Source organism: Ictalurus punctatus, chromosome 8 (assembly GCF_001660625.3).
Source record: "Ictalurus punctatus breed USDA103 chromosome 8, Coco_2.0, whole genome shotgun sequence".
NCBI lineage: Eukaryota > Metazoa > Chordata > Actinopteri > Siluriformes > Ictaluridae > Ictalurus > Ictalurus punctatus.
Genome location: NC_030423.2, coordinates 11,247,386 through 11,270,654, shown reverse-complemented (window position 1 = coordinate 11,270,654; position 23,269 = coordinate 11,247,386). Strand labels below are relative to the sequence as shown.

The following is a 23,269-nucleotide window of genomic DNA, read 5'->3' as shown; positions in this document are numbered from 1 at the left end:
GCTATGCTTCATGGACCCTACTTTGAGCCCTAGGATACAGTTATTCAGCTCTGAGGGAAATTTAGCAAGATCTCTAGAAATATGTTACACACGTGCACACACCTTATTGCCTCAGTAGCTGGGTTATTAGCTCAACTTATCTACACATTGGCCAGTTTATGAGCTAAACCTAGCACATAGACCACTTGGTAGTGGTTAGTCACTTTAGCTCATCTGGTGCAGCAGTGTTGCTGGGATTTTAATCACTTTAATGTCACTCCCTGCTGAAAAATCCAGCAAAACACTGGTCAAACAGGCAAACCATATTTACTAGCTGCTAAGTTGATCAATAAATGTTTTAGGTGTCCTAACTGGCTTACTGTTGTGAGCCATCTATTCATCCATTTTCTGTACTGCTTATCCTATACAGGATTTACGCTGGGAGCCTGGTATCCCATGGGACACCCTGGACAGGGCACAATTGCACATACACTCATTCACACTCTACAGACAATTTGGAAATGCCAGTCAGCCTACGACGCACGTCTTCGGACTGATGGAGGGCACCGCAAGCACTCAGGACAGAGGTGGGAACCGAACCCTCAACCCCAGAGGTGCGAGGCAAACGTGTGTTGTAGCATTCTCTTAAATATGGACGGGTAGAGGTTAGAAGCTGGTAAAGATGGTGTATATCAGCTTGAACAACTTGTTTTGATAGTTGGTCAAACTAGTGTGTTTTTTTTGTTTGTTTTTTTTTAGGTTAAAAAAATCACCAACCCAAAATATCCAGCCAATAGCAGTCCCATAAGCAGACACTGAAAGAAGAGTGATATGTTACTAATGTTGCTAATATGTTATACGTGTCCCAACAAGGTGTAATAGTGTCCAATGTCACTATTGTGCTGAAAATTATCCACGGCCTTCATAATAGCTAGTCAGCTTACTATAACAATCTCTTCACTGAATATATGTAATCTGACAAACTGCATAGCAACAGATGAACTACAGTCAGTCATTTACCTCATAAAACCGGTAAATGTAGCTGTAAATCAAAGTGTACCTAGTAAAATGGTCACTAGGTTTGTATAATAAGCTGTTGATGCAAAAACAAATTACATTAAAAGCGAATTTCTGAAATAAATCGATTATTTCAGGCTGTTTCTACCTCCCAAGCAGCATACTACCGTACTAAACAGTATGCGCGTGTGTGATAGGTGGCGTAGCTCTGCAGCCTGCTGTAGCTTGCTTACTATTTGTTACACTTACTATCTAGTGCAGTAGTATGCGGTTTTGGACAGAGCCTGGGCACATTTAAAGGAGCAGAAGAGAGTTCCGTGTGGTGGCCGATAAGGCTGAGGGAGGCAGGCAGGGAGGGAGAGGCCAGACTAGACCAGCCAGAGGAGAAAGGGAGCGGTGGATTTTTTTTTTTATTATATATATATTTTTTAATGTAAATTACAAATAACTGTGTTTAGCACAAATCCCCACCTGTTGTTTTGAGAGAGATGCTGCACGGGAATCACAGGGGAAGATCCGCTATCCAGTAAATGTGCAGCGACCGATACATTTTTTTTTTTTTTTTTTTTTTTTTTTTTGCTAGCCTCCTAGCTAGGAATGAGTGTAGGACGCTAGCTGGCTTCTTAGCTAGTGCATTCACATGGACGCCAAAATGGAAGGAACTATGAACGCGCTTTATATCTCACTTTAGCTAACAAGCCTTTAACGAGGTGTTGGCGAACAATTTTTTTTATTCGTCTGTAGCCTTTATTTTTGTTGTTTTACACTATGTGTACTTAAGCGGCGGCACTGCGCAAACTCTAAATCCAACTCGAACCTAGATGGAGCAGGGGCGTTTTGGTTTTAGCTAGCTAGCTAGCGTAGCATAGCATTGCTAGCTGGCCTGGCAAGATACATTCAGAGCACAAAGAGCAAAAAAAAAAAAAGTAGTCGCACTACTTTTTAAACCGGTTTCACAGTATTTAAGGTGCTTATTGGGTGGAAATTTAGAGCGGGTTTGTTTAACAGCCAGCTGTTTGCTTGCTTTATGTTGGGAAGCAGATAAAGCTAGCTAGATAGCTAGCCGAGGTTGGCTCAGTGTTTTTAGCGCCCAGTCCCCAATGAAGGAGTACAAAGTGGTGGTGTTGGGCAGCGGCGGCGTGGGCAAGTCCGCCCTGACCGTGCAGTTTGTCACCGGCACTTTCATAGAGAAATACGACCCGACCATTGAGGATTTCTATCGGAAAGAGATCGAGGTAGACTCGTCCCCTTCGGTTCTGGAGATTCTGGACACCGCCGGAACCGAGCAGTTCGCGTCCATGAGAGATCTTTATATAAAGAACGGCCAAGGTTTCATCTTAGTCTACAGTCTTGTAAATCAGCAGTCATTTCAGGTAAGATCTGTTCCTTATCTGTCTCATGGCTCTTTTTGTTTGTTTATTTATTTATTTATTTTGAACAATGAAAAAGTATTGCTTATCATTTTAAAACACTCAAGTTCTTATGAATATAGATGGAGAGGAAGTGAATATGATCAGATAATGAAGGCACGACACATCATTTCCGTGTATCAGGACTGAAAGTGCACCGTGTCTCAAAGGGTTGTAGCATTGACCGCTCTCTACCCCCCTCCGTGTGTTCCTGTTTCCCACTAGGACATCAGACCGATGCGTGACCAGATAGTCCGAGTGAAGCGCTTTGAGAAGGTTCCCCTCATCCTGGTGGGCAATAAGGTGGACCTGGAATCCGAGCGGGAAGTCGCCGGGTCCGACGGCCGAGCCCTGGCGCAAGAGTGGGGCTGCCCTTTCATCGAGACCTCGGCTAAGAGCAAGACCATGGTGGACGAGCTCTTTGCTGAGATCGTGAGGCAGATGAACTATGCCACTTTGCCTGAGAAACAGGAGCAGTGCTGCACGGCGTGTGTGATGCAGTGAGGTCCCTGGCCTTACCGCACACTCCACAGGTACTTGAGTCCTGATTTTTATTTAAAAAAAAAAAATTGTGTGTGTGTGTGTGTGTATATATATATATATATATATATATATATATATATATATATATATATATATATATATATATATATATATTAGTGCTTTTGTCATCCCAATCCCATCCCGTTACCTGTTTGTCCTCTGGATCCTTTTAAAATAAGCAGCAACTATGCACATGCTTTATTTTGACTATTTATTTTGTTTGGCATCAAAAATGATTCAACAGACTCCCTGAACGCAGTGTAGGAGGCTCAGTATCATCAAATCTATGTATATGTGAGGGAAGTGGCATAATATGTGGCATAAAAACTGGCCGTAAACAGACAGTTGTCTCAGGAATGCAAATTGAGATGGGACTGCTGCTTAAGACAAACAGTATTTGTGCGTAATATGTATTAAGGATGGTTATGGAATTAATAAGAAAGACTCTGTACATCTTGGGGATCGTACTCCTGCGGTATGTAGACATCGTAGCTCCGTATTGTGCAGGGTCTACATCAGAGCATTGACCTACTGAATGGGAATGGATGATATTGTTTGCGATATACTGGTAGAAATTCTCCCCACAACAAGACCGAGTCTTCCTGCGATAATAACGATAAAGCCTAGTTGGTGACGTATTTCTGTGTGCGACCAAATCGTAGCTCAAGTGCAGAGCAAAAACAAGTACGGCGGAAGGCGGCTGTGAAACTGAGGAGGAGTTTATCGATAAATGAGGAGTTACCTCTACAATCTGGAACTGGTTTGACTACAGAAAATCAGCTTTACTTTTAGATCAGTGTTTGTGTTTCTGAGGTTCTCGAGATCACAGCTATCACTTGTAGCCAAAAACGGTGATGGACGGTACTATATTTATATCGTCACTGATATCGTTCTCTCAATAAAATACCAGAAAATATCATGATATAGTTTGAGGTCCATATCGCCCATCCGTACTACTGAAGCATGAAACTAGAATGAATTTGGCGGCACTTCTTCAGGAAACTGTAACCAGGCATTGGGGAATTAAGGGGAAATGAATCAATACACAAATCAATGCATTTTGTGAATATTCCTTCTCATGATGTTCGAATTTAGTCGTTTGAGGTGGGTTTTATGCCAATCAAGTGCAAGTGTGTGGGAGGAGGGGGTGCTTACCTGTGAAAATCTGAGAAACTCTTATAAGGACAGCACAAATAATGTATGTAGAGCAGAATTAGGCTGATAGTAATTAATCATAATGGTCAAGGATGGGGGGGGGGTCAGGGAGTGTCCTTCAGGAAGCTCCTTCCTCATATTGTTTATAAAGCTGTGCAATAGCAAGAATTGAACAATGACCACAGTAACATCACTTGCGCTTTAGCTGCTACTCACACCCATGCGCGTAGACACATAGGATAAGGATGAAATTAAACCTAGTTACAACACAGCTAATAATAATAATAATAATAAAACCTCATGATTGGGGGAAACAGACAAAGCAGTGCTGTTTGGCTCGACAAAGACGGTACATTGTGGCAGACTGGCTGAGCATGGTGACAAGCACCACTGAGACGTACTCTATAGAGAACGGCAGACAGTCCTGGCTGACTGAAAAGCAGAGGATATGCAACAATACTAATAAAACAGCTGAACCCAAGAACGAGGTGGACTTTATTTTAAAAAGAAATTGTGAAGTATTTGGCAACCTCACAAATGATGAAAAAGCATTTTATCTGTGAGAGGAACACAGGAAGTGCTATACTCTGTTAGAGGGAGAGCGAACAACTAACACACACACTCTCCTTACTAGACTGACAGTTTCCACAAACCTTACTAGTCGTTTTTTTTTTTTTTTTTTTTTTTTTTTAAATTGGGTTTCATGCTTTAAAATGTTCAGCTTTTGCATTACTATTGAATATTCACACATTTTGTATTTCAAGCTACGGCAAATAACTTTGTCCTGTAGTTATAGCATGTTGAATTTCACAAATGCCCACTTCCACCCTGGAAATGTGGTCCAACACCTGAATATTTGTCATTCTGAGAATATATGTATATTACAGATTTGTTAATGAGGCGATTTTTATGTGCGATGTTCAGTTTTGATTTGATCAGGCCACATTTCCAAATCTGCAATGTCATGTTTGTGAACTATAAACTTTTGAGAGGGTTATGTGTAGCTGTAGTTTCGTGCATGAGAGGAACAAGTAGAGGGTCGACTGCTACTCCCAGGCAGGCTTGGTTCTGTTATCATTAGATCCCGCAAAGAATGCGGCATGATAAACCGATGGACCGACGGACCGGTGAAGCGTGAAGAAGCAGCGCAGTCTAGACTAGTGTCAGGAACAAGAGAGCAGGGAGGGAGATTCCCAGCGAAGAAAGAGGAAAATCCGACGTCCCGAATGACTATTCATGTTCCAAAATAACAGGAAACAAGTTCTCCATGTCTGGCACCATTCTGTTTGGTACTAACTTCTCGTAACAAGTGCTGTTCAAAATGTTTAAAAACGAGACCATGACCTTTTATCAAATCGTGTAGTGGAGGAACATGATTTAGTGGTTACGTTGTCACAGTAGAATTTCAAGGAGAGACACTCAAGGATGTTGCCATCCTTACACAAGACACCTAGGAGGTGTTGGGTTTTTTTTTTTTTTTTTTTTTAATTATTTATTTTTGAACAGGAATTCTCAAACGTTTTGCAGCCAGGGACATCCTCAACTCAACTGTAAAATATATTCCACTGAACCCCGACCCCCCCGCTACGAATGTAATCCAACTATTCACATGTTAGACTTGTTATTTAAATGTGTACAGTAATATTTCTCTATTTATTCAAGAATTTTTGGAAGCTTTTTATTCCTCTGAACACTATCAGCAGTCGGTGCAAATTAGCACTGAAGTGAAATGATTGGGGTTTGAATTCAACCCATTTCATTCCAGTGACCAGTCAAACGTCTAAGAGCTCGATCAATTGACCCGCTTTACTACTTTCTGTGCAGTGAGTTTTGTCCGTGTGACACAATATTTGCTCTGTTTACATCGTTGTAGGCAAAAATGTTGACACGATGAATAAATTTCGATGTTGAGTCGAGGCGTTACCTAGAAACTGTTTTATTAAGTCTACGTCCATGTTAATCAGGATAGATCTGAAAACTGCATTTTCGTTTTTACAACGCTCTCCGTCTACAGCCCCCCCGTAGACTATTTTCCCAAAACTGATCATCCACACGAATGTAATGAAAACGCTTGCATAACACAAGACACTTTCACCTGTGGTGTTTTTTTACTTGCCGTCTCTTTGAATTGATGCGGGAAAAACCGAATAGCAATTGCAAGTGAACATTCCGTCCATTTGGACCAATACGTCCATCTACAACAGCGCTATCAAACTGGATAGCAGCAGGCACAATTGCAGTACATCAACAACCATCTTGTTTTTGAGTTGAATGGGTCACATGACTAAAAATGTGATTGCTTGTTTGTTTTTAAATATCTCCATTTTCACGGTTCACACTACAACTCAAAAACGGCATTTTCAAATTTGTCCACTTGGGAGAGTGTTTCTGTTTTCGTCGGATAAAAATGTATTTTACGCTACATTTTTGGTGTACTCTCACATATAACATTTAGTCATGCTGTTTGTTGCAGAATAACTGATTTTGGTGTGTGTGTGTGTGTGTGTGTGTGTGTGTGTGGGTTTGTTTTCTGCAGCCACAGCACCTGTTAGGAGGCCCTTTTGAACCAGTGTCTGCTTCAGTGATGTTTTGACCCCATGAGCCACACCAGTGTCACTGAGCCGTCTGAACTCTGACTGATGAGGTCACCTGACAAGCCTGGGTTTTGCTGCAGCGTAAAGCAGGGACTTTGAAATCTCTGACTTTCATCTGTGTCTGTATTGTAGAGCACATATATAATACAGTATATATACAGTATACTGGGTGTTTTTTGGGAACTGCATGATAAGCATCAGTGGGAGGGCAGAGGACTTTGGAAACAGGGCCAAATGTGACAGGGCTATTAATATCTATTTTCTTAGAGGGGGAACTACATCATGTATGAGCAGGATTTCTGCGAACTGTAAAATGCTGACGGTGCTCAGTTGTACATCCCCAGGATTTCTTTTTAACATTTTATGTTTGATATCTACTTTTAAAGTGATAATAGCCATTACGGAGGTTGGAAGCCTGGACCATCTAACTTTTTGCTTTTCTTCTGTTTTTTTTAAGACTACAGTATGTATTGCGCCCCCCCCCCCCCCCCCCCCCCTTACTCATAATAGTATATTTATTAAAATGTTTAATTACAAAGATGGATGCATATTGAATTTTTATGTTCCATTGGCCTTTTTGCTTTTTGTGACAGTATGCATTGTTTCTGAAATGGAGCATTAATGACGCCTTAAATGATTACAGTTTCAAACTTGTGTGTGGAGTTCATGTTTCCTGTCTCCTCTATTTCACACACACACACACGTACACATCATGTACACATCATCTACACACTACCATTGACCAGCTCCTTAGTCTACTCTAATATGGCAGACAAATCTAAAGCACTGTGCTACTTAACCAAAACTTTTCTAAACGTTGTCTATTAATGATGTCATTCTATATGGCTATAGTAAGCAGATCTACACTGAGCAGTTTTAAATGATAAACATTGTACAGAATTCATTAAGATGGTCAGTGATGTCTCCAGAACTATTAAACATGTTTCACAATATGATAACCATACAAACCAACATCACAGGATCAGCTGTAACTTCACATTTGAGCTTATTTCTTGTACAGTACAATACAAAAGAACATGAGTGCAAGCATTAACTGATTTGTTAACCTTATTGCTTGTAAGTTACAGTGGAAATAAGTCTACATAACCTGTTGATATGGCATGTTTTTTAAAAGAAAGAAAAACAGATAAATCATATCAGATCATCCATCCATCTTCAACCGCTTACTCCTTTTCAGGGTCACGGGGAACCTGGAGCCTATCCCAGGGAGCATCGGGCACAAGCCGGGGTACACCCTGGAGAGGGTGCCAGTCCATCGCAGGGCACACAATCACACACACATTCATACACTACGGACACACCAATCAGCCTATCACGCATGTCTTTGGACTGGGGGAGGAAACCCCCGCAGCACGGGGAGAACATACAAACTCCGCACACACAGAGCCGCGGGAATCGAACCCCAACCCTGGCGGTGTGAGGCGAACGTGCTAACTAAGCCACTGTGCGCCCTCATATCAGCTCAACCAACAAAATTCAAGTGAAAAACAAATAGAAATGTTTTAGGCGGAGAAAAAAAAACTGGCTGCACAATTGTACACACGCTTTTATAATGGGGCATGTGACTGCTCAGAATTAACCAATCACATTCAAACTCCTGTTCAAAAGTATTTATCATACACTCATCAATGAAGAGATTCTGATTAACCCCAAATAAAGATCTGTTTCATGTAAGATTTTCTTGAATCTACATGGTTTCATCTGACTGCTGAAGCCATGGTCCACAGAGACCTTATAAAGCATGTACAGGCTCTCTCTGTTGAACGGTATCAATCAAGAGAGGGGTACAAGCAATTTCCGACACATTAGATGTACCATGGAACACCGTGAAGGCCATTTACAAGTGGAGAAAATCGAGTGCTTCAGTGACATTACCAAGAACACGACGTCCCTCCAAAATTGACGAAAGGAGAAGAAGAAAAATGGTCAGGGGGGTTGCCCAAAGACCTACAGCAACATTAAAGGAGCTGCAAGAATATCTGGCAAGTACTGGTCATGCACTGCACTGCATCTCATTTTCATCATGTCTGGCCTACAGGGTAGAGTAAAAACCAACAATACATCCAAGCGCATGAAATTTTTACCAAAACATACATACAATAACCCTAAACCATGTGATAAAATGTCTAATTAGATCAAGGTAGACCATTTTGTTTGCCACAAAAACAAGATAGCTTATCACCTAAAAAAAACATGCATACATGCATGGTAGTGGCAGCATCATGCTATAGGGCTGCTTCTGGGCAGCTGGGACTGGGGCTCTTGTCAAGATAGATGGAACCATGAAGATCTCCAAATACCAATATATTTTTCCACAATACTTGCAGATCTCTTTTAGACAGCTGAAGGTGAAGATAAATGTCACCTTCCAGCACGATAACGACCCAAAGCACAAATCCAATTCAATAAAGGAATGAATTAAGAAGATCAATGTTTTAGAATGGCCCAGTCAGAGCCCAGGTCTAAATCCTATTGAAAACCCATGGAGTGACATGTTGAGGACTGTACACAGAAGACCCCCTCACAATCTGACACATCTGGACCATTTTTGCAAGGAAGAGTGGAATAAAATCAAGATGTGCTAAGTTGGTAGACTCTTAGCCAAAAAGATTGACTGCTCTATTAAAGCAAAAGGTGCTTTATACAAAGTATCATCACACCCCCCCCCCCCCCCCCATTCCCAATCCCCCATCCTAAAACGTTTACATTTGTTTTTCACTTGAATTGTATTGGTTGCTATATCACAATAAAGGTGGAAAAAGTTCTGACATCATTTATTTATTTACTTATTTATGCATCTCAAAAACCTGCCATTTTGAAAGGGCTTTTTAGACTTTTTACATCCACTATATAAAACCCATACAGCGGATTTATTTATGATAAATGTATAATTTATGGTAGTGTATCATTTTGAAAACGTTATCATGGAGCAAGACTGAAATCATACATTGCTCATATAAACAATGCTTTAAAATAATAATAATAATAATAATAATAATAATAATAATAATAATAATAATAATAATAATAATAATAATAGTGTAATATTCATTGCTTTATTTTATTCTCCACGCCTTCAGGTGGCAGTGTTGCACATTACATGACATGCGTGAGTCATTTTACTCAGCAAAAAATGAATGTTAGTTAATAACCGGTAAAATTCTTTCAATTTGCGCAAAAAAAAAAAATCTACTACTATTATTTATTTATTTATTTATTTATTTATTTATTTATTTAAGAAATTTGAACATGAATGTGAACACTTTCATAATTATAAACGTTATACAGTGAAGTATGCATAAACAACTTATAAAACACTAAAGAAAAAGAAATACAATAAATAAAAAGGTGAAAGAGGAAAGTAATATTATAAAGAACAGAATAAGGATACAACTGGGTAAAGCTCACAAACTTTGAAGGTCTTTATAGCTTTCTTATTCAAAAAGTCTGTAATGAAATAAAAGCTACTACTATTGTGAAGAGGACGTTCAGCAGGCGCCGCCATGTTGGATCAGTCTGATGGTTTCTCTGCTCACTGCGACTCTCGTTATGTAAACAATCACAGAAATCACTGGCACAATGAAAACCGTTTTTGTGACAGTTGGAACAACTTCTTTTGACGACCTGATAGTCAGCCTGACTTCAGAAGAAGTCGTAAAGGTAAGTCAATGTCGAATATATATTAGCATTGACCTAGGTAGTAAATGAAAAGCAATGTTTTATGACTAGCCCAATACACTGATGTTAGCCTTAACTACTTAGCATATGTGTCCAGTAAAAAAAAAAAACTGTAGGTAAATCAACAGCTGGAAAATTTCACTTCACACAGTTTCGTTCCTTTTCCTCATTTCTACCCCCAGGTGTTAATACATCGAGGATACACGGACTTGGTGCTCCAGTTTGGCCGAGGCTCGTTTATTCCAGATGCACACAGCTGTCCTGGACTGAGGCTCGAAGCTTTTCGTTTTAAAGAGTCCATCGCCGAAAACATTCAGAGCGCAGATGTAGTGATTAGCCATGCTGGTAAGAAGCTAAATCAAAACACCATCAACCCAAAGATAAGCTAGTTTATCTCTATACAGTTGCAAGCAAAATGATGCAACCCCCCCCCCCCCCCCCCCATTGTAAATCAGGTTTATTGTTAAAATGTACAGACTTTCAGCTGTTTGCAATGAACAAATCAAAAGGTGCTCTACTAAGTAATAAAGATGCTTGCCATGAAGGGGTTGAATAATTTTGAAACTGGAGAAGTCATTAGAAGTTGCATTTTCAGTTGAATTTGTGGAAACCACTTGAAGCATTCGTTGTGTTGAACTATTTCAATTGCTTTTGTTTGATTTGTTCATCGCAAACAGCTGAAAGTCTGTAAATTTTGACAACGAACCTGATTTGCGTTGGGGGTTGAATCATTTTGATTGCAACTGTAGATGTTCATCCTTTGGCTGGGACTTTCTAAAATTTATAACGTGAAAAAAAGTCTACCGTGGCTTCATGTAGGGCTTTCAATTCCATGGACTCTATTCAAACATTAGGCTACTTATTTAAACGTGTACAATAATATTTTGCTGATATATTGGAGCCATGAAGTTGTTGGGTTTTTTTTTTTTAATTCCAGAATTGTCTAAATAGTCTAAACAGTGCACTACTAAGCTGTTACTTTCCTTTTCACTGCAGTAGTACCCTCAGACAGACACCTTTTGTCCCTGTAATATTTATGCTATATGGTTAAAGGTTTGTGTACACTTGACCATTGCATTTATACGTGCTTTTTGATCATAATACCTATACTAACCTTCACATCAGAGGAGGCTTTCTACTAGATTATGGAGCATGGCATTAGGAATGTAGGCCTACCTATTCATCCACAAGCGGTATCCAGTGACTGATGTCGGGTGTGATGGACGCATGTCCAGACACTTTTGGCCATGTTGTATATCTTCTCATCTGGAAACATGAATATAGTGTAACTTTAAATTGATCTAAGATACATAAATAGACCGTAATTACCTGATGTGGTCTTCTGCTGTTGTAGCTCATCCACCTCAAGGTTCGATGTGTTGTGTGTTCTGAGATGCTTTTCTGCTCACCGCTTTGCTTATTTGAGTTACTATATCCTTCCTGCCAGCTCAGACCAGTCTGGTCATTCTGCTCTGATCTCTCCCATCGACAAGGTGTTTCCACCTGCAGACCCTCAGCTCACAGGATGTTTTTTTTATTTATTTTTTTGCACCATTCTGTGTAAACTCTAAAGACTGCTGTTTGTGAAAAATCCCAGAAGATCAGCAGTTTCTGAAATACTCAAACATGCCACTGTTAAAGTCACAAAGATGAGACCTTTTTTTCTGATGTTTGATGTGAACATTAAATGAAGCTCTCGATCTGTCTCAGTATGATTTTATGCATTGTGCTGCTGCTACATGATTGGCTGATTGGATAACTGCATAAAAGAGCAGGTGTACAGGTGTTCCTATTAAAGTGGATGGTGAGTGTACCCTTGAGGGTACCACCATCACAACAAGTACTCTTACAGTTTATTAGCCTTTTTTTTTTTTCTTTTTTTTTCTCTGAGAGGGTATAAATATAAAGCATGTATTTTCATGTTAAGATTTTCCGCTTTCTTTTATTACATTGTAAACTATTATAATAAATAACTAAACATGGCTTAAAGTGTTAAAACAGTAACGTGCAATAGCATATACATTTATAAGGTGCCTTCTTTTGAGGTAATGTGCAAAAAGCTTGTATTGTGCATTCAGTGCAGGACATCAGTATTGGGCAAGTTATTGTAGTCCAGATATAATGCGTCTAATATATTTACAGTGAGGGAAAAAAGTATTTTATCCCCTGCCGATTTTGTACGTTTGCCCACTGACAAAGAAATGATCAGTCTATAATTTTAATGGTAGTTGTATTTGAACAGTGAGAGACAGAATAACAACAAAAAAATCCAGAAAAACGCATGTCAAAAATTTTATAAATTAATTTGCATTTTAATGAGGGAAATAAGTATTTGACCCCCTCTCAATCAGAAAGATTTCTGGCTCCCAGGTGTCTTTTATACAGGTAACGAGCTGAGATTAGGAGCACACTCTTAAAGGGAGTGCTCCTAATATCAGTTTGTTACCTGTATAAAAGACACCTGTCCACTGAAGCAATCAATCAATCAGACTCCAAACTCTCCACCATGGCCAAGACCAAAGAGCTCTCCAAGGATGTCAGGGACAAGACTGTAGACCTACACAAGTCTGGAATGGGCTACAAGACCATTGCCAAGCAGCTTGGTGAGAAGGGGACAACAGTTGGTGCGATTATTCGCAAATGGAAGAAGCACAAAAGAACTGTCAATCTCCCTCGGCCTGGGGCTCCATGTAAGATCTCACCTCGTGGAGTTGCACTGATCATGAGAACAGTGAGGAATCAGCCCAGAACTACACAGGAGGATCTTGTCAATGATCTCAAGGCAGCTGGGACCATAGTCACCAAGAAAACAATTGGTAACACACTACGCCGTGAAGGACTGAAATCCTGCAGCGCGCACAAGGTCCGCTGCTCAAGAAAGCACATATACATGCCCGTCTGAAGTTTGCCAATGAACATCTGCATGGTTCAGAGGACAACTGGGTGAAAGTGTTGTGGTCAGATGAGACCAAAATGGAGCTCTTTGGCATCAACTCAACTCGCCGTGTTTGGAGGAGGAGGAATGCTGCCTATGACCCCTGGAACACCATCCCCACCATCAAACATGGAGGTGGAAACATTATGCTTTGGGGGTGTTTCTCTGCTAAGGGGACAGGACAACTTCACCGCATCAAAGGGACGATGGACGGGGCCATGTACCGTCAAATCTTGGGTGAGAACCTCCTTCCCTCAGCCAGGGCATTGAAAATGGCTCGTGGATGGATATTCCAGCATGACAATGACCCAAAACACACGGACAAGGCAACAAAGGAGTGGCTCAAGAAGAAGCACATTAAGGTCCTGGAGTGACCTAGCCAGTCTCCAGACCTTAATCCCATAGAAAATCTGTGGAGGGAGCTGAAGATTCGAGTTGCCAAACGTCAGCCTCGAAACCTTAATGATTTGGAGAAGATCTGCAAAGAGGAGTGGGACAAAATCCCTCCTGAGATGTGTGCAAACCCGGTGGCCAACTACAAGAAACGTCTGACCTCTGTGATTGCCAACAAGGGTTTTTAAACCAAGTACTAAGTCATGTTTTGCAGAGGGGTCAAATACTTATTTCCCTCATTAAAGTGCAAATCAATTTATAACATTTTTGACATGCGTTTTTCTGGATTTTTTTGTTGTTATTCTGTCTCTCACTGTTCAAATAAATCTACCATTAAAGTTATAGACGGATCATTTCTTTGTCAGTGGGCAAACGTACAAAATCAGCAGGGGATCAAATACTTTTTTCCCTCACTGTAATGTTAATAATTTCTCGGTGGGCTTTGTGTTTAGCATGTTTGCCTAGCACTTACAGGATTGGCGGTGTGATTTCTTGTATTGTTCTCCGCATGATTTGCTCGTATTTCCTCATTTGTAAGTCACTTTGGATAAAAGCATCTGCTAAATGAATGTGTTGAATGCCCCCTTAATTTTCCATTTGCTCTGTCTTGTGGTGGTTTTAACTGGGTTTATTTTGTCTTTCTAGGTGCTGGGAGTTGTCTGGAAGTTTTAGGAGCTGGAAAGCCTCTTCTTGTTGTGGTTAATGATAAACTAATGGACAACCATCAGCTGGAGCTGGCCAAGCAACTGCAGGCTGATGGCCATCTCCTCTACTGCACCTGCAGGTTTGGGTCATTTGGTTTCATTTCATCTATACACACACTTGCTCCTTTACCCATTTATTGCATGTGCTTTCCTTGTAACTACATACATTGGCCATTTTATTTGGTATACATTACTGACTGTAGCCAATAACTGTCCTTTGGTCAGAAACTGGCACTAATGAAAGGAGAGAGATTGATTAAGGGCAGCTGTGGCTCAGGTGGTAGGGCGGGTTATCCACTAAGAGTAGTGTTGGCAGGCCGCATGACTTCACATACCGAAATGTCGTTGGGCAAGACACTGAACCTCAAGTTGCTCCTGATGGCAAGTTGGCGGCTTGCATGGCAGCTCTGCTACCGTTGGGGTGTGTGTGTGTATGGGTGAATGAGAACCAGTGTAAAGCGCTATATAAGTGCAGACCATTTACCATTAACACATTGTACCATGAAATAGGAATTGTACATGTACAAGATCAACCAAAGATGGTAGGTATGTCTAATAAAGTGGCTAATAAGATAAGTAATGAAAATAAGAGTTTTTAAAACAGATATACACTCACTGTGCACTTTATTAGGAATACTGTAGTGACACTGAATAGGGCCTCCCTAGGCTCTCAAAACGGCCTCAGTTCTTCGTGGCATGCTGACATGGTCCATGCTGACATGATCGCGTCATGCAGTTCCTGCAGATTTTTCAGGTGCTGTTTCATGCTGCAAATCTCCAGTTCTACCACATCCTAAAGGTGTTGTATTGGATTCATATCCGGTGACTGGGAAGGCCACTGATGAACACTGAACTCCTTGTGTCAAGTTCATGGAACCAGTTTCAAACATGCCATGGTCAAAATTACTGAGAGAACTTTTTTTCCCCCATTCTGATGGTTTATGTGAACATTTCCCATTAAGAATGGTCCACTGCCCAAATAATATCTAATTCTATTGATGGGTAAACTAGAGGTTGGCTGAAAATTGTGCATAGTGACCGATCCATAACTGTATAAATACTATAAATGGCATATACACTCACTACATACTTTATTAGGAACACCTGTACACCTACTCATTCATGCAGTGGTGTGTTGAATGTTTTCTTGACGTGCTTTGGGCCCGTTAATACAAATCAATCATCGCTTGAATGCCACAGCCTATTTGTAGTATTTTTGCTGAACTTGTGCATCCCTTCATGGTCACCCAATTTACCCATCTTCTAATGGCTACATCCAGCATGATAATGCACCATGTCACAAAGCAAAAGTCTTCTCAAACCGATTTCATAAACATGACAATGAGTTCAGTGTTCTTCAGTGGCCTTCCCAGTCACAGGATCTGAATCCAGTACAGCTTTGGGATGTGGTAGAACAGGAGATTCGCAGCATTAAAGTCCACCTGAAAAATCTGCAGGAATTGCATGATAAAATCATGTCAACATGGACCAGAATCTCAAAGGAATGTTTCCAATATCTTGTGGAATCCATGTCATGAAGAATTGAGGCTGTTTTATGAGCAAAGCGAGGTCCTACCCAGTATCACTACAGTGTTCCTAATATAGTGCTCGGTGAGTGTATATCTGTTTTAAAAGCATTTTATCATGTCACACATTCTGGATCACTCTCACAAGACAGAACTATGCATTGAAAAGAGGTAAATATACATTACCGCACTCATACAGTGTGACTTCTGTGGATTTTGGACTGCTTTTATGTTTGGTACATCACCCCTGCAAACTGGAGCTTAAAGTGGCTTTAAAATGTCTCTTTAATGACGTCCAGAATCATTTCCTTTACTACGAATAACCCATCTTGATCAGCATGAAAAGCTGAGTATGCAATACCATACCATAGCAAATTTCCATCATTTTCTTATTCGCTCATTTTTATAGTGCACACAGTAGAGTCTATTTATTTATTTATTTATTTATTTATTTATTTATTTTAAACTGCTTTTGACCATCATCAGCATGATGTATTTATCTGATTCCCAGTGCCAAAAGCTTGCTTGCTTGGATGTGTGCGAGTAATATTTCCAGAATTCACATGCTCACACCAAGAGTTTTTAATAAACTATTATAATATAGTATTTTTGCATAGTACGCAGTCATCAGTTTTCCGACCCTCACTCTTCTTTCTTCCCCCCATTCTAGCACTCTTGCAGAGACTCTGCGTGACATGGACCTATCCACCCTGCTGCCATTCCAGCCTGGTCAGCCTGAAAACTTTGCCCAGTTTTTGGACAAAGCAGTGGGATTTGTTTGACCATTGCTGAATGTTTTGAGTCGAACATCGGTATGGAGAGAAATCGCACAACAAACCAGATTTTTTTTTTTTTGGAGAATAACAGACTGTCCAGCGGCACGGAGTTTCTCAGGTCCAGTACCGTAGCAAACTAATCAAAGACGAATATACGTAGACGGTACATAGAACATAGACGGTATGGATCCTATTGTAATTTTATAATACAGAAATTGATTTCAATTGTAATGTTATACAATAGCAACTATGCAATGTTATGTATGTATATTTCTTTTCTAAATGATGAATAAAGTATTTTTCTATTAAGACCGTTCCTCCCACGTCTTTTTCTCTGACTGAATGTCATGAATATGACGTAGACAGTGAGCTCGTGGGCGGAAGTTTAAAATGCAGAAGCATGCCCTAAACTACATCCTGTGTTTTGTAGGCAGCGTCTGTCACACAGTTCTCTACTATGACTTATTTGCTAACAGCGGCCGTCATTTTATTCTTTTTTCAGGGATGCTGGTCTAGAGCTCAGTTCTCACCTAGTAAGTCAAAAATACTCTACCATTAATTATGTTTTTAATAATAAATACATTTTGAAGAAAGTATTTTTTTGGGTTCGGGGGGAAGCATGGCTCTTAATTGTTTCAAATACTGAATAATCAGAAACGTTATTTGTAAATGTAGTACAATCTAAAATATATCATAATTGTTATTTTTTTTGTTTTGTTTTTTATACTATAGATGCAGTGTTTAAATTCAGTGGAAAATTAGTCTGGAAAGTTTGTGGGGATTCCCCATGTGTCACTTGTGGCATTAAGATTGGCGCCGATTCATTTTCTTTCTTCTTCTTTCCTTTAATCAGATTGAATTATATTATTTTAAATTTTCTTATGTTGTGTGTATATATTTGTATTCAAACGTAACGTGTTCTGTAAGTTTTCTGACACGGGAAAATCCTTCGAACACAGGGCTTTATGGTAACATGAAAGGCTGAATTTTTGTTTTATTAACTTAAAGCAACTGGTGAGCAAATGACTTTACAGCTGCTACAGCCTAGGTGATGGATTCATGTAATTATTACATGTTCTTTAATAGAAACTCGTAATCACTGGTGATGTTTCTGTGGTATAAAAGGAATAAAACACTTCAGGACATGCTGTTATTTGGTGGGGGGCGTATAGTTCCTAAAAATAACTCTGCTTTGTATGAGGCAGCACCACATCACCCCATGGTTGATTACTCTCCGATATCAGCATGCCGCATTATGTTTTATTTCTAACAGATTGTATTTTCACATGAGAGTGTGACGTGACTGTGGAGAGACTAGTGGAGTATTGGCACTTACTCCAACATTTGTGTTTAGTTGTTACGCTTTGTGACAAATACCTTACCCTTGTTTCCGGTTGGTTGATGGAAATTTAGTCTAATGGCTCTTCGCTTCCGAGTCCTTTAACAGCCTTGGGTAAAAGACTCAACCATATGAATGAATGAGAACATTTTCCCCATGCGTGTGCTACTGTGTTCTGAAGATCACGTCTTGTGTTCCCGGGTGCAGGTGTGGGTTGTACCAGTACGGATTACGAGGTCAACGTCAGCTGTTTGATTATCAATCTGGATTATGTCGAATGCAACTGGACCAAACCACAGATGCAGCACATAAACTACACCTTCAGCAGTGCGTAAGTCTCTGCAGCATAGATTCCACTTCAGCATCTCTACCCCTTTTGTTCATCTATTTCTATTGTTTACAGTTGACATGGACAAAGGTGTATTGAGTGCATTTTCTTGCTCATCAGATTTTCGTGGGATTCATTTTCTGAGTGTCCGGAGTACCTCCAGGAGCAGGGTCAGAGTGTGGGCTGCAAGATCCCTCTTGACGCGACACAACGATTTCAGCCTTTCCGAACAAAGCTCTATGTTGGAGGATATCAAACAATATGTAAAAACTACACAGATCTAAAACAAAGAGGTATTGATTGATATATATATATATATCATAGAGGGTCTAATGATCCCCAAGAGTCCATGAAGCATAGCCCTAACAATTTCAGGCTTATTATATTTATTACTGAGCCCTTATAGTTATTGGCTACTTATTTGATCATTTGACTTGAATGGGTTTTATTCAAACAAATGTCACAAATGCCTCTGTAACAAATGTCAAATTGAATATAAGGACAGTTTTAATCAAAATATGTTCTATGAGTGAAAGGTTTGGGAATAAAAGGCTATATGGCCTCAATTACTAGCCAAAATACTATTGTTCCGTTTTAAATAATAAGCCCACTGTGTAAAGAGTTGGATTATGTTTATAGATTCATTTTTGAACATAATCCAACTTTTCAAATCTGTATTAAGGGGGCCTGTGGATTGTAAATAAAAGTTTAAGTAGGACATTAAAGCTGCTTCAAACAATAAACATTAATACCAATTTACCACTGCAGAGGATGCTCATGCATTATGTGCTGTTTGTCTGTCCAGTGAAGCTCAACCCTCCATCTATCCTCTCTGTGAACTCGAGTGCTAGAGAAGGAGAGGTCTGTGTGCGCTGGATAGGGAGTAAAATCAAGAAGAATTGTGTGAACTATACAGTAGCCTATCGGAAAGCCTCTGGCCCGTGGAAGGTAAGCAACCTGGCTTAATGCAGAAATGTCAGATCTGTGGCTGCAATGTTATTGTAACTGAGAACAGGTTCCGTCGTTCTCGGGGGGATTTAAACGATTTATAAAATCATTTCTGGTCTCGTGGACACAGTTTTAGTTCATGAACTTGAATATCCACACATCAAAGGGTTATGTGGAGTTGAGTATGAATACGAACAACTAAGGGCTATAATGTATGATGAAAAATGGATCAATATCATTACTGTAATGGGAACCACTGCAGTTAATCCATGACCCGACTGCAGTTGTGTTGCATTTAGAGTGTGTGTTTTGTTAAGCTGGTTAGAAATAATCTGTGCACAATGTAGCACGGTGGTACAGTGTGCTCCATGATCCATGGTTCAATCCTGAACTGCATGGAGTTTCATATCTTGTAATGTGTGTAAGTCTGTGTGTATGTGTCATTGTATGTACAGTATGTCTGAGGTTGTGTGTGTCTGTGTAAGACTTTGTCAACGTTCTTCTTTTTAGTGTGCATCAATTTACCATTTTTTATGCCGCTTGTACATTGTACACATTTCATCATTGTGTTAACAGGTCATCTTGTTATCAGATGAATAATATGACGTCTTATCTTTATGTCCTGTACAGATCTCCATTCCAGTGATGTCCTCTTCATACTGCGTGTCTCCTGTGGCCAGTGGAGTCCTGTATACATTCCAAGTAAGAAGCAGCATGTCTGATATGTGTGGCGCTTCTGATTTTTGGAGTGATTGGAGTGATCCAGTACAGTGGAGTAACAACAAAGGTACCGGAGTGTGGAGATGTTCACTACATCGACGCTACACGAGTGTCATTTACACCTAGTAACATCCTGCTCACAAATGTTCTTCTTTGCTTGAATTTCTTTCTAGATGTAATGACTGCAGAACAGCCTCAGGTGTACTGGCATGTGTTGGGATCTGTTCTAGGAGTCATTGTCCTCATATGCCTTTCTTTATTGTTGTACTATAGTGAACGGTAAGGCAGATACACCGATTTACATATTTTTACTAGCGTTTTGGCTGTTTTTTTTTTTTTTTTTTTTTTTGGTCTGTGTTTTTAAAGTCTTGCCCTTGTTACTTGAAGGATTAGAGTTGTTTTCGTTCCTGTGGTACCTGACCCAAGCAAGAGCCTGCAGGATTTATTCAAGAAATATAATGGCAATGTTGAGGTATTTTACATATTGATTCTTTATTGTTTTCCGATTTTTAAAAAATTCATTTAACTAAATTATCCCTCACACCATTTCCAAATCTTCCTCTTCAGAGCTGGGTTTATATCAACAGAGAGCTGAAGGATGCTTTTGAGACGGATTTCACAGAGTCTCCTCCGTGTGTCGTATGTGAAGCAGGTCCCACTTTTGAGACTAAAACTGAGGATGGTCCTGTGGAACAGCCTGTCTCTTAATCCTACTGTATTCTTTTATTGCTGTTAATGGGTCCAAGCCAACTGGAAGATTTCCACTTCCTTTTACTTCATTTGACTGATGTTTTTATTCAGAGACTTACAACCGAAACAGAAAGATCACATTTCATGTTTTTACCACTGAACATTAGTCCTTATAAATAAACCTGATTGTGCTACTTTAAGATGATCCAAGTCTATTTTGGTCGTTTTAGTGCTCATGTTTTTCATTCTGCCTTACCATGAGTTCCTTTTCTGATCGTGAAATACAGCCTCCGGTTTCCTCCTTCAGTTCAAAGACATGCGTTGTAGGTGAATTGGAATTTCCAAATTGTCCATAATATGTGAATGTGTGTTGTGCCCTGCGATTGGGTTGGCAACCCGTCCAGGGTGGCTCGTGGCTCCAGCATCCCCACGACCCGGTGTAGAAAATGAATGGATAATCATCCCACTCGGGCAGGTGCTGCTCTCATTTCTTGTAACATAGTTTATAGTTTTAGAACAGGCCTAGTTAATCGCTGACAATCTGCCTAATCTAAACTGCTGGCTGCCTTGAAGTATCACTCAGGTTTTTCCATATAGAGATAATTTATCTGTTCCTGAGCTAACCATAATAAAAAAAAATTCAGAATTCTCAGAAGGTTGGTTCTAGTAATCAGAATAAAAGCCAAATCGGAAGCTAGTGGCTAAATATTATCTCTCATCTAAAGTACTTATTGTAAATGAATCTATAACCAATCAGGGATTTAATATAGTTTTTAACAGACATTTGGATTTGACCAAATAAGTATGTAGCGTTAAACTAAGTTAGCCCTCCTGGAAACATCTACATATACCACCCTCCTCTGAACTTTCCAAGAAGATGATCTATAATGATGCTCTCAGCATACACAGAAATCTGCATAAGATTTTTAACTTCATTTGTAGTACTCTTTATTACGCTTCATGAACATAGCTACAAAACAGAAGACTACTCAATTATTTCCACTAATTAGTATTTGCAAGTCACCAGAAACCTATTCTGAATTTCACAGAAATTTGCAGACCTCTTCTGGAATGTAGTTACCTCAGTATAAACCGTAACAATCACTGGAAATCTTGATTTTGATAGAATATGAGGACTTTTTGGCAGAGTTACCCCAGAAAAAGCCAGACAGCAGAAAGTGAGAAAGAGAGAAGGTCTGCCATAAGGGATGTGGTTGAGGGGCCTCCAGAGATATGTTCCCCAGGATGTTACTGAACCATGACTGGCTTTGGGATGGCAATTTTATTCCTTTTTTAAATTATTATTATTAAAATGAAAACGAAGCAGATCTCATACTTTTTGATTCATCCAAACCGGCTAATATTCTATGAAATAACTTTAATAAGAAATATATTGGAGTTTTATTCAGCTGTGATAGAAATTTGATGGTGGCAGCATCATGCTTTAGGGCTGCTTTTCTTCAGTCAGAACTGGGGCTTTATCAAGGTGACGGAAATCCTGACTAGCCACAAATACCAATCAACTTTAGTGCAAAACCTCTCTGCTAATGAGCTAAACATGAAAAGGAATTTCACCTTTCGGCATGATAATGACCCAAAGCATACATCCAAATCAACACTTTCTGGCTTAAACAAAAGAAGACCAATGTTTTGAATGGCCTAGCCAGAGCTCAGACCCGAACCAACTAAAAATCTGTGGTGTGACCTGAAACGAGCTGTGCACAGGAGATACCCCCACAATCTGATGGATCTCGGGTGTTTTTGCAAGAAACGGTGGGAAAATCTTGACAAGTCAAGATGTGTCACGCTGATAGACTCTTAAAAAAGACTGAATGGTGCAAACAAATAAAAAAAATGCTTCAACAAAGAATTAGTTTAGGGGTGTGCACACGTAAGCAACTAGGTTATTGTAATTTAAAAAAAATAAATAATTCCCATATAAACATTTCAGATTTTTTCCCCCACTTAATTTGTATACTCTGCAATTTCACGTTAAAGGTGGGGAAAGTTCTGACGATTTATCTTGGTTTCATTTTTTGTTACGTCACAAAAGCCTGCTATTTTAAAACGGGTTTGTAGACTTTTTAATCCATTGTATCTTAGACTGGTCTCAGATACGATCTTTAGGAAAAACAGAGTTAGTGGTACGAAATACTTTCGAAAACCCTAATAAGTTGACTGAACTCAATTGATTGAGTAAACACGTTCCCTCAATTTAATTGAGTAATGGGGTCTCCCAAAACTTGTTTATTTAAGTTCACTTAACTTGGCACTCATGTAGACTGTACTTAAATTGTTAAGTTCACCGAACTTGGTGTTTATATAGTGTACTTGAACAATTAAGTCAATTTAACTTGGTGTTACTTTCAAGTGTACTTACATATTTAACTGAACTCAAGTAGAAAATTCAACTGAAATTAAAAATTTATTAAAAAACTAAATCAAATCGGCTCTTTTTATTACTTTTGACTGTTTAAGCTTTGTGCAAACATATCAAACTGAAATGAAACATAC

The 23,269-nt window shown here is 39.5% G+C and overlaps 3 protein-coding genes across 4 annotated transcripts; all 3 read left to right on the top strand.

Annotated features, from left to right (window-relative positions):
* The first annotated feature begins 1,330 nt into the window (after positions 1 to 1,330).
* Positions 1,331 to 7,359, top strand: rap2c (RAP2C, member of RAS oncogene family). The gene is made up of 3 exons (XM_017475179.3): positions 1,331 to 2,369; positions 2,631 to 2,938; positions 6,640 to 7,359. The coding sequence occupies exons 1-2, from the start codon at positions 2,097 to 2,099 to the stop codon at positions 2,907 to 2,909; spliced, it is 552 nt and encodes a 183-aa protein (XP_017330668.1). The 5' UTR covers positions 1,331 to 2,096; the 3' UTR covers positions 2,910 to 2,938; positions 6,640 to 7,359.
* A 2,893-nt stretch (positions 7,360 to 10,252) lies between these two features.
* zgc:92907 (asparagine-linked glycosylation 13 homolog (S. cerevisiae)) lies at positions 10,253 to 17,038 on the top strand. Its single transcript, NM_001201229.1, is given in 4 exon segments — positions 10,253 to 10,378; positions 10,579 to 10,741; positions 14,370 to 14,508; positions 16,625 to 17,038. Coding segments are annotated over 4 exon segments (495 nt in total). The 5' UTR covers positions 10,253 to 10,297; the 3' UTR covers positions 16,737 to 17,038.
* On the top strand, positions 16,774 to 20,960 carry il2rgb (interleukin 2 receptor, gamma b). Of its 2 annotated transcripts, XM_017475188.2 has the most exons (9): positions 16,774 to 16,911; positions 17,233 to 17,263; positions 18,277 to 18,400; positions 18,518 to 18,690; positions 19,203 to 19,345; positions 19,976 to 20,132; positions 20,239 to 20,344; positions 20,453 to 20,537; positions 20,633 to 20,960. In XM_017475188.2, exons 3-9 carry the CDS (start codon positions 18,369 to 18,371, stop codon positions 20,771 to 20,773), a joined length of 837 nt encoding a protein of 278 aa, XP_017330677.1. In that variant the 5' UTR covers positions 16,774 to 16,911; positions 17,233 to 17,263; positions 18,277 to 18,368; the 3' UTR covers positions 20,774 to 20,960. The 2 variants fall into 2 exon arrangements, with proteins under 2 accessions (XP_017330677.1, XP_017330675.1); XM_017475186.3 differs by lacking the exon at positions 16,774 to 16,911 and having other exon boundaries at positions 17,042 to 17,263.
* Positions 20,961 to 23,269: the final 2,309 nt, after the last annotated feature.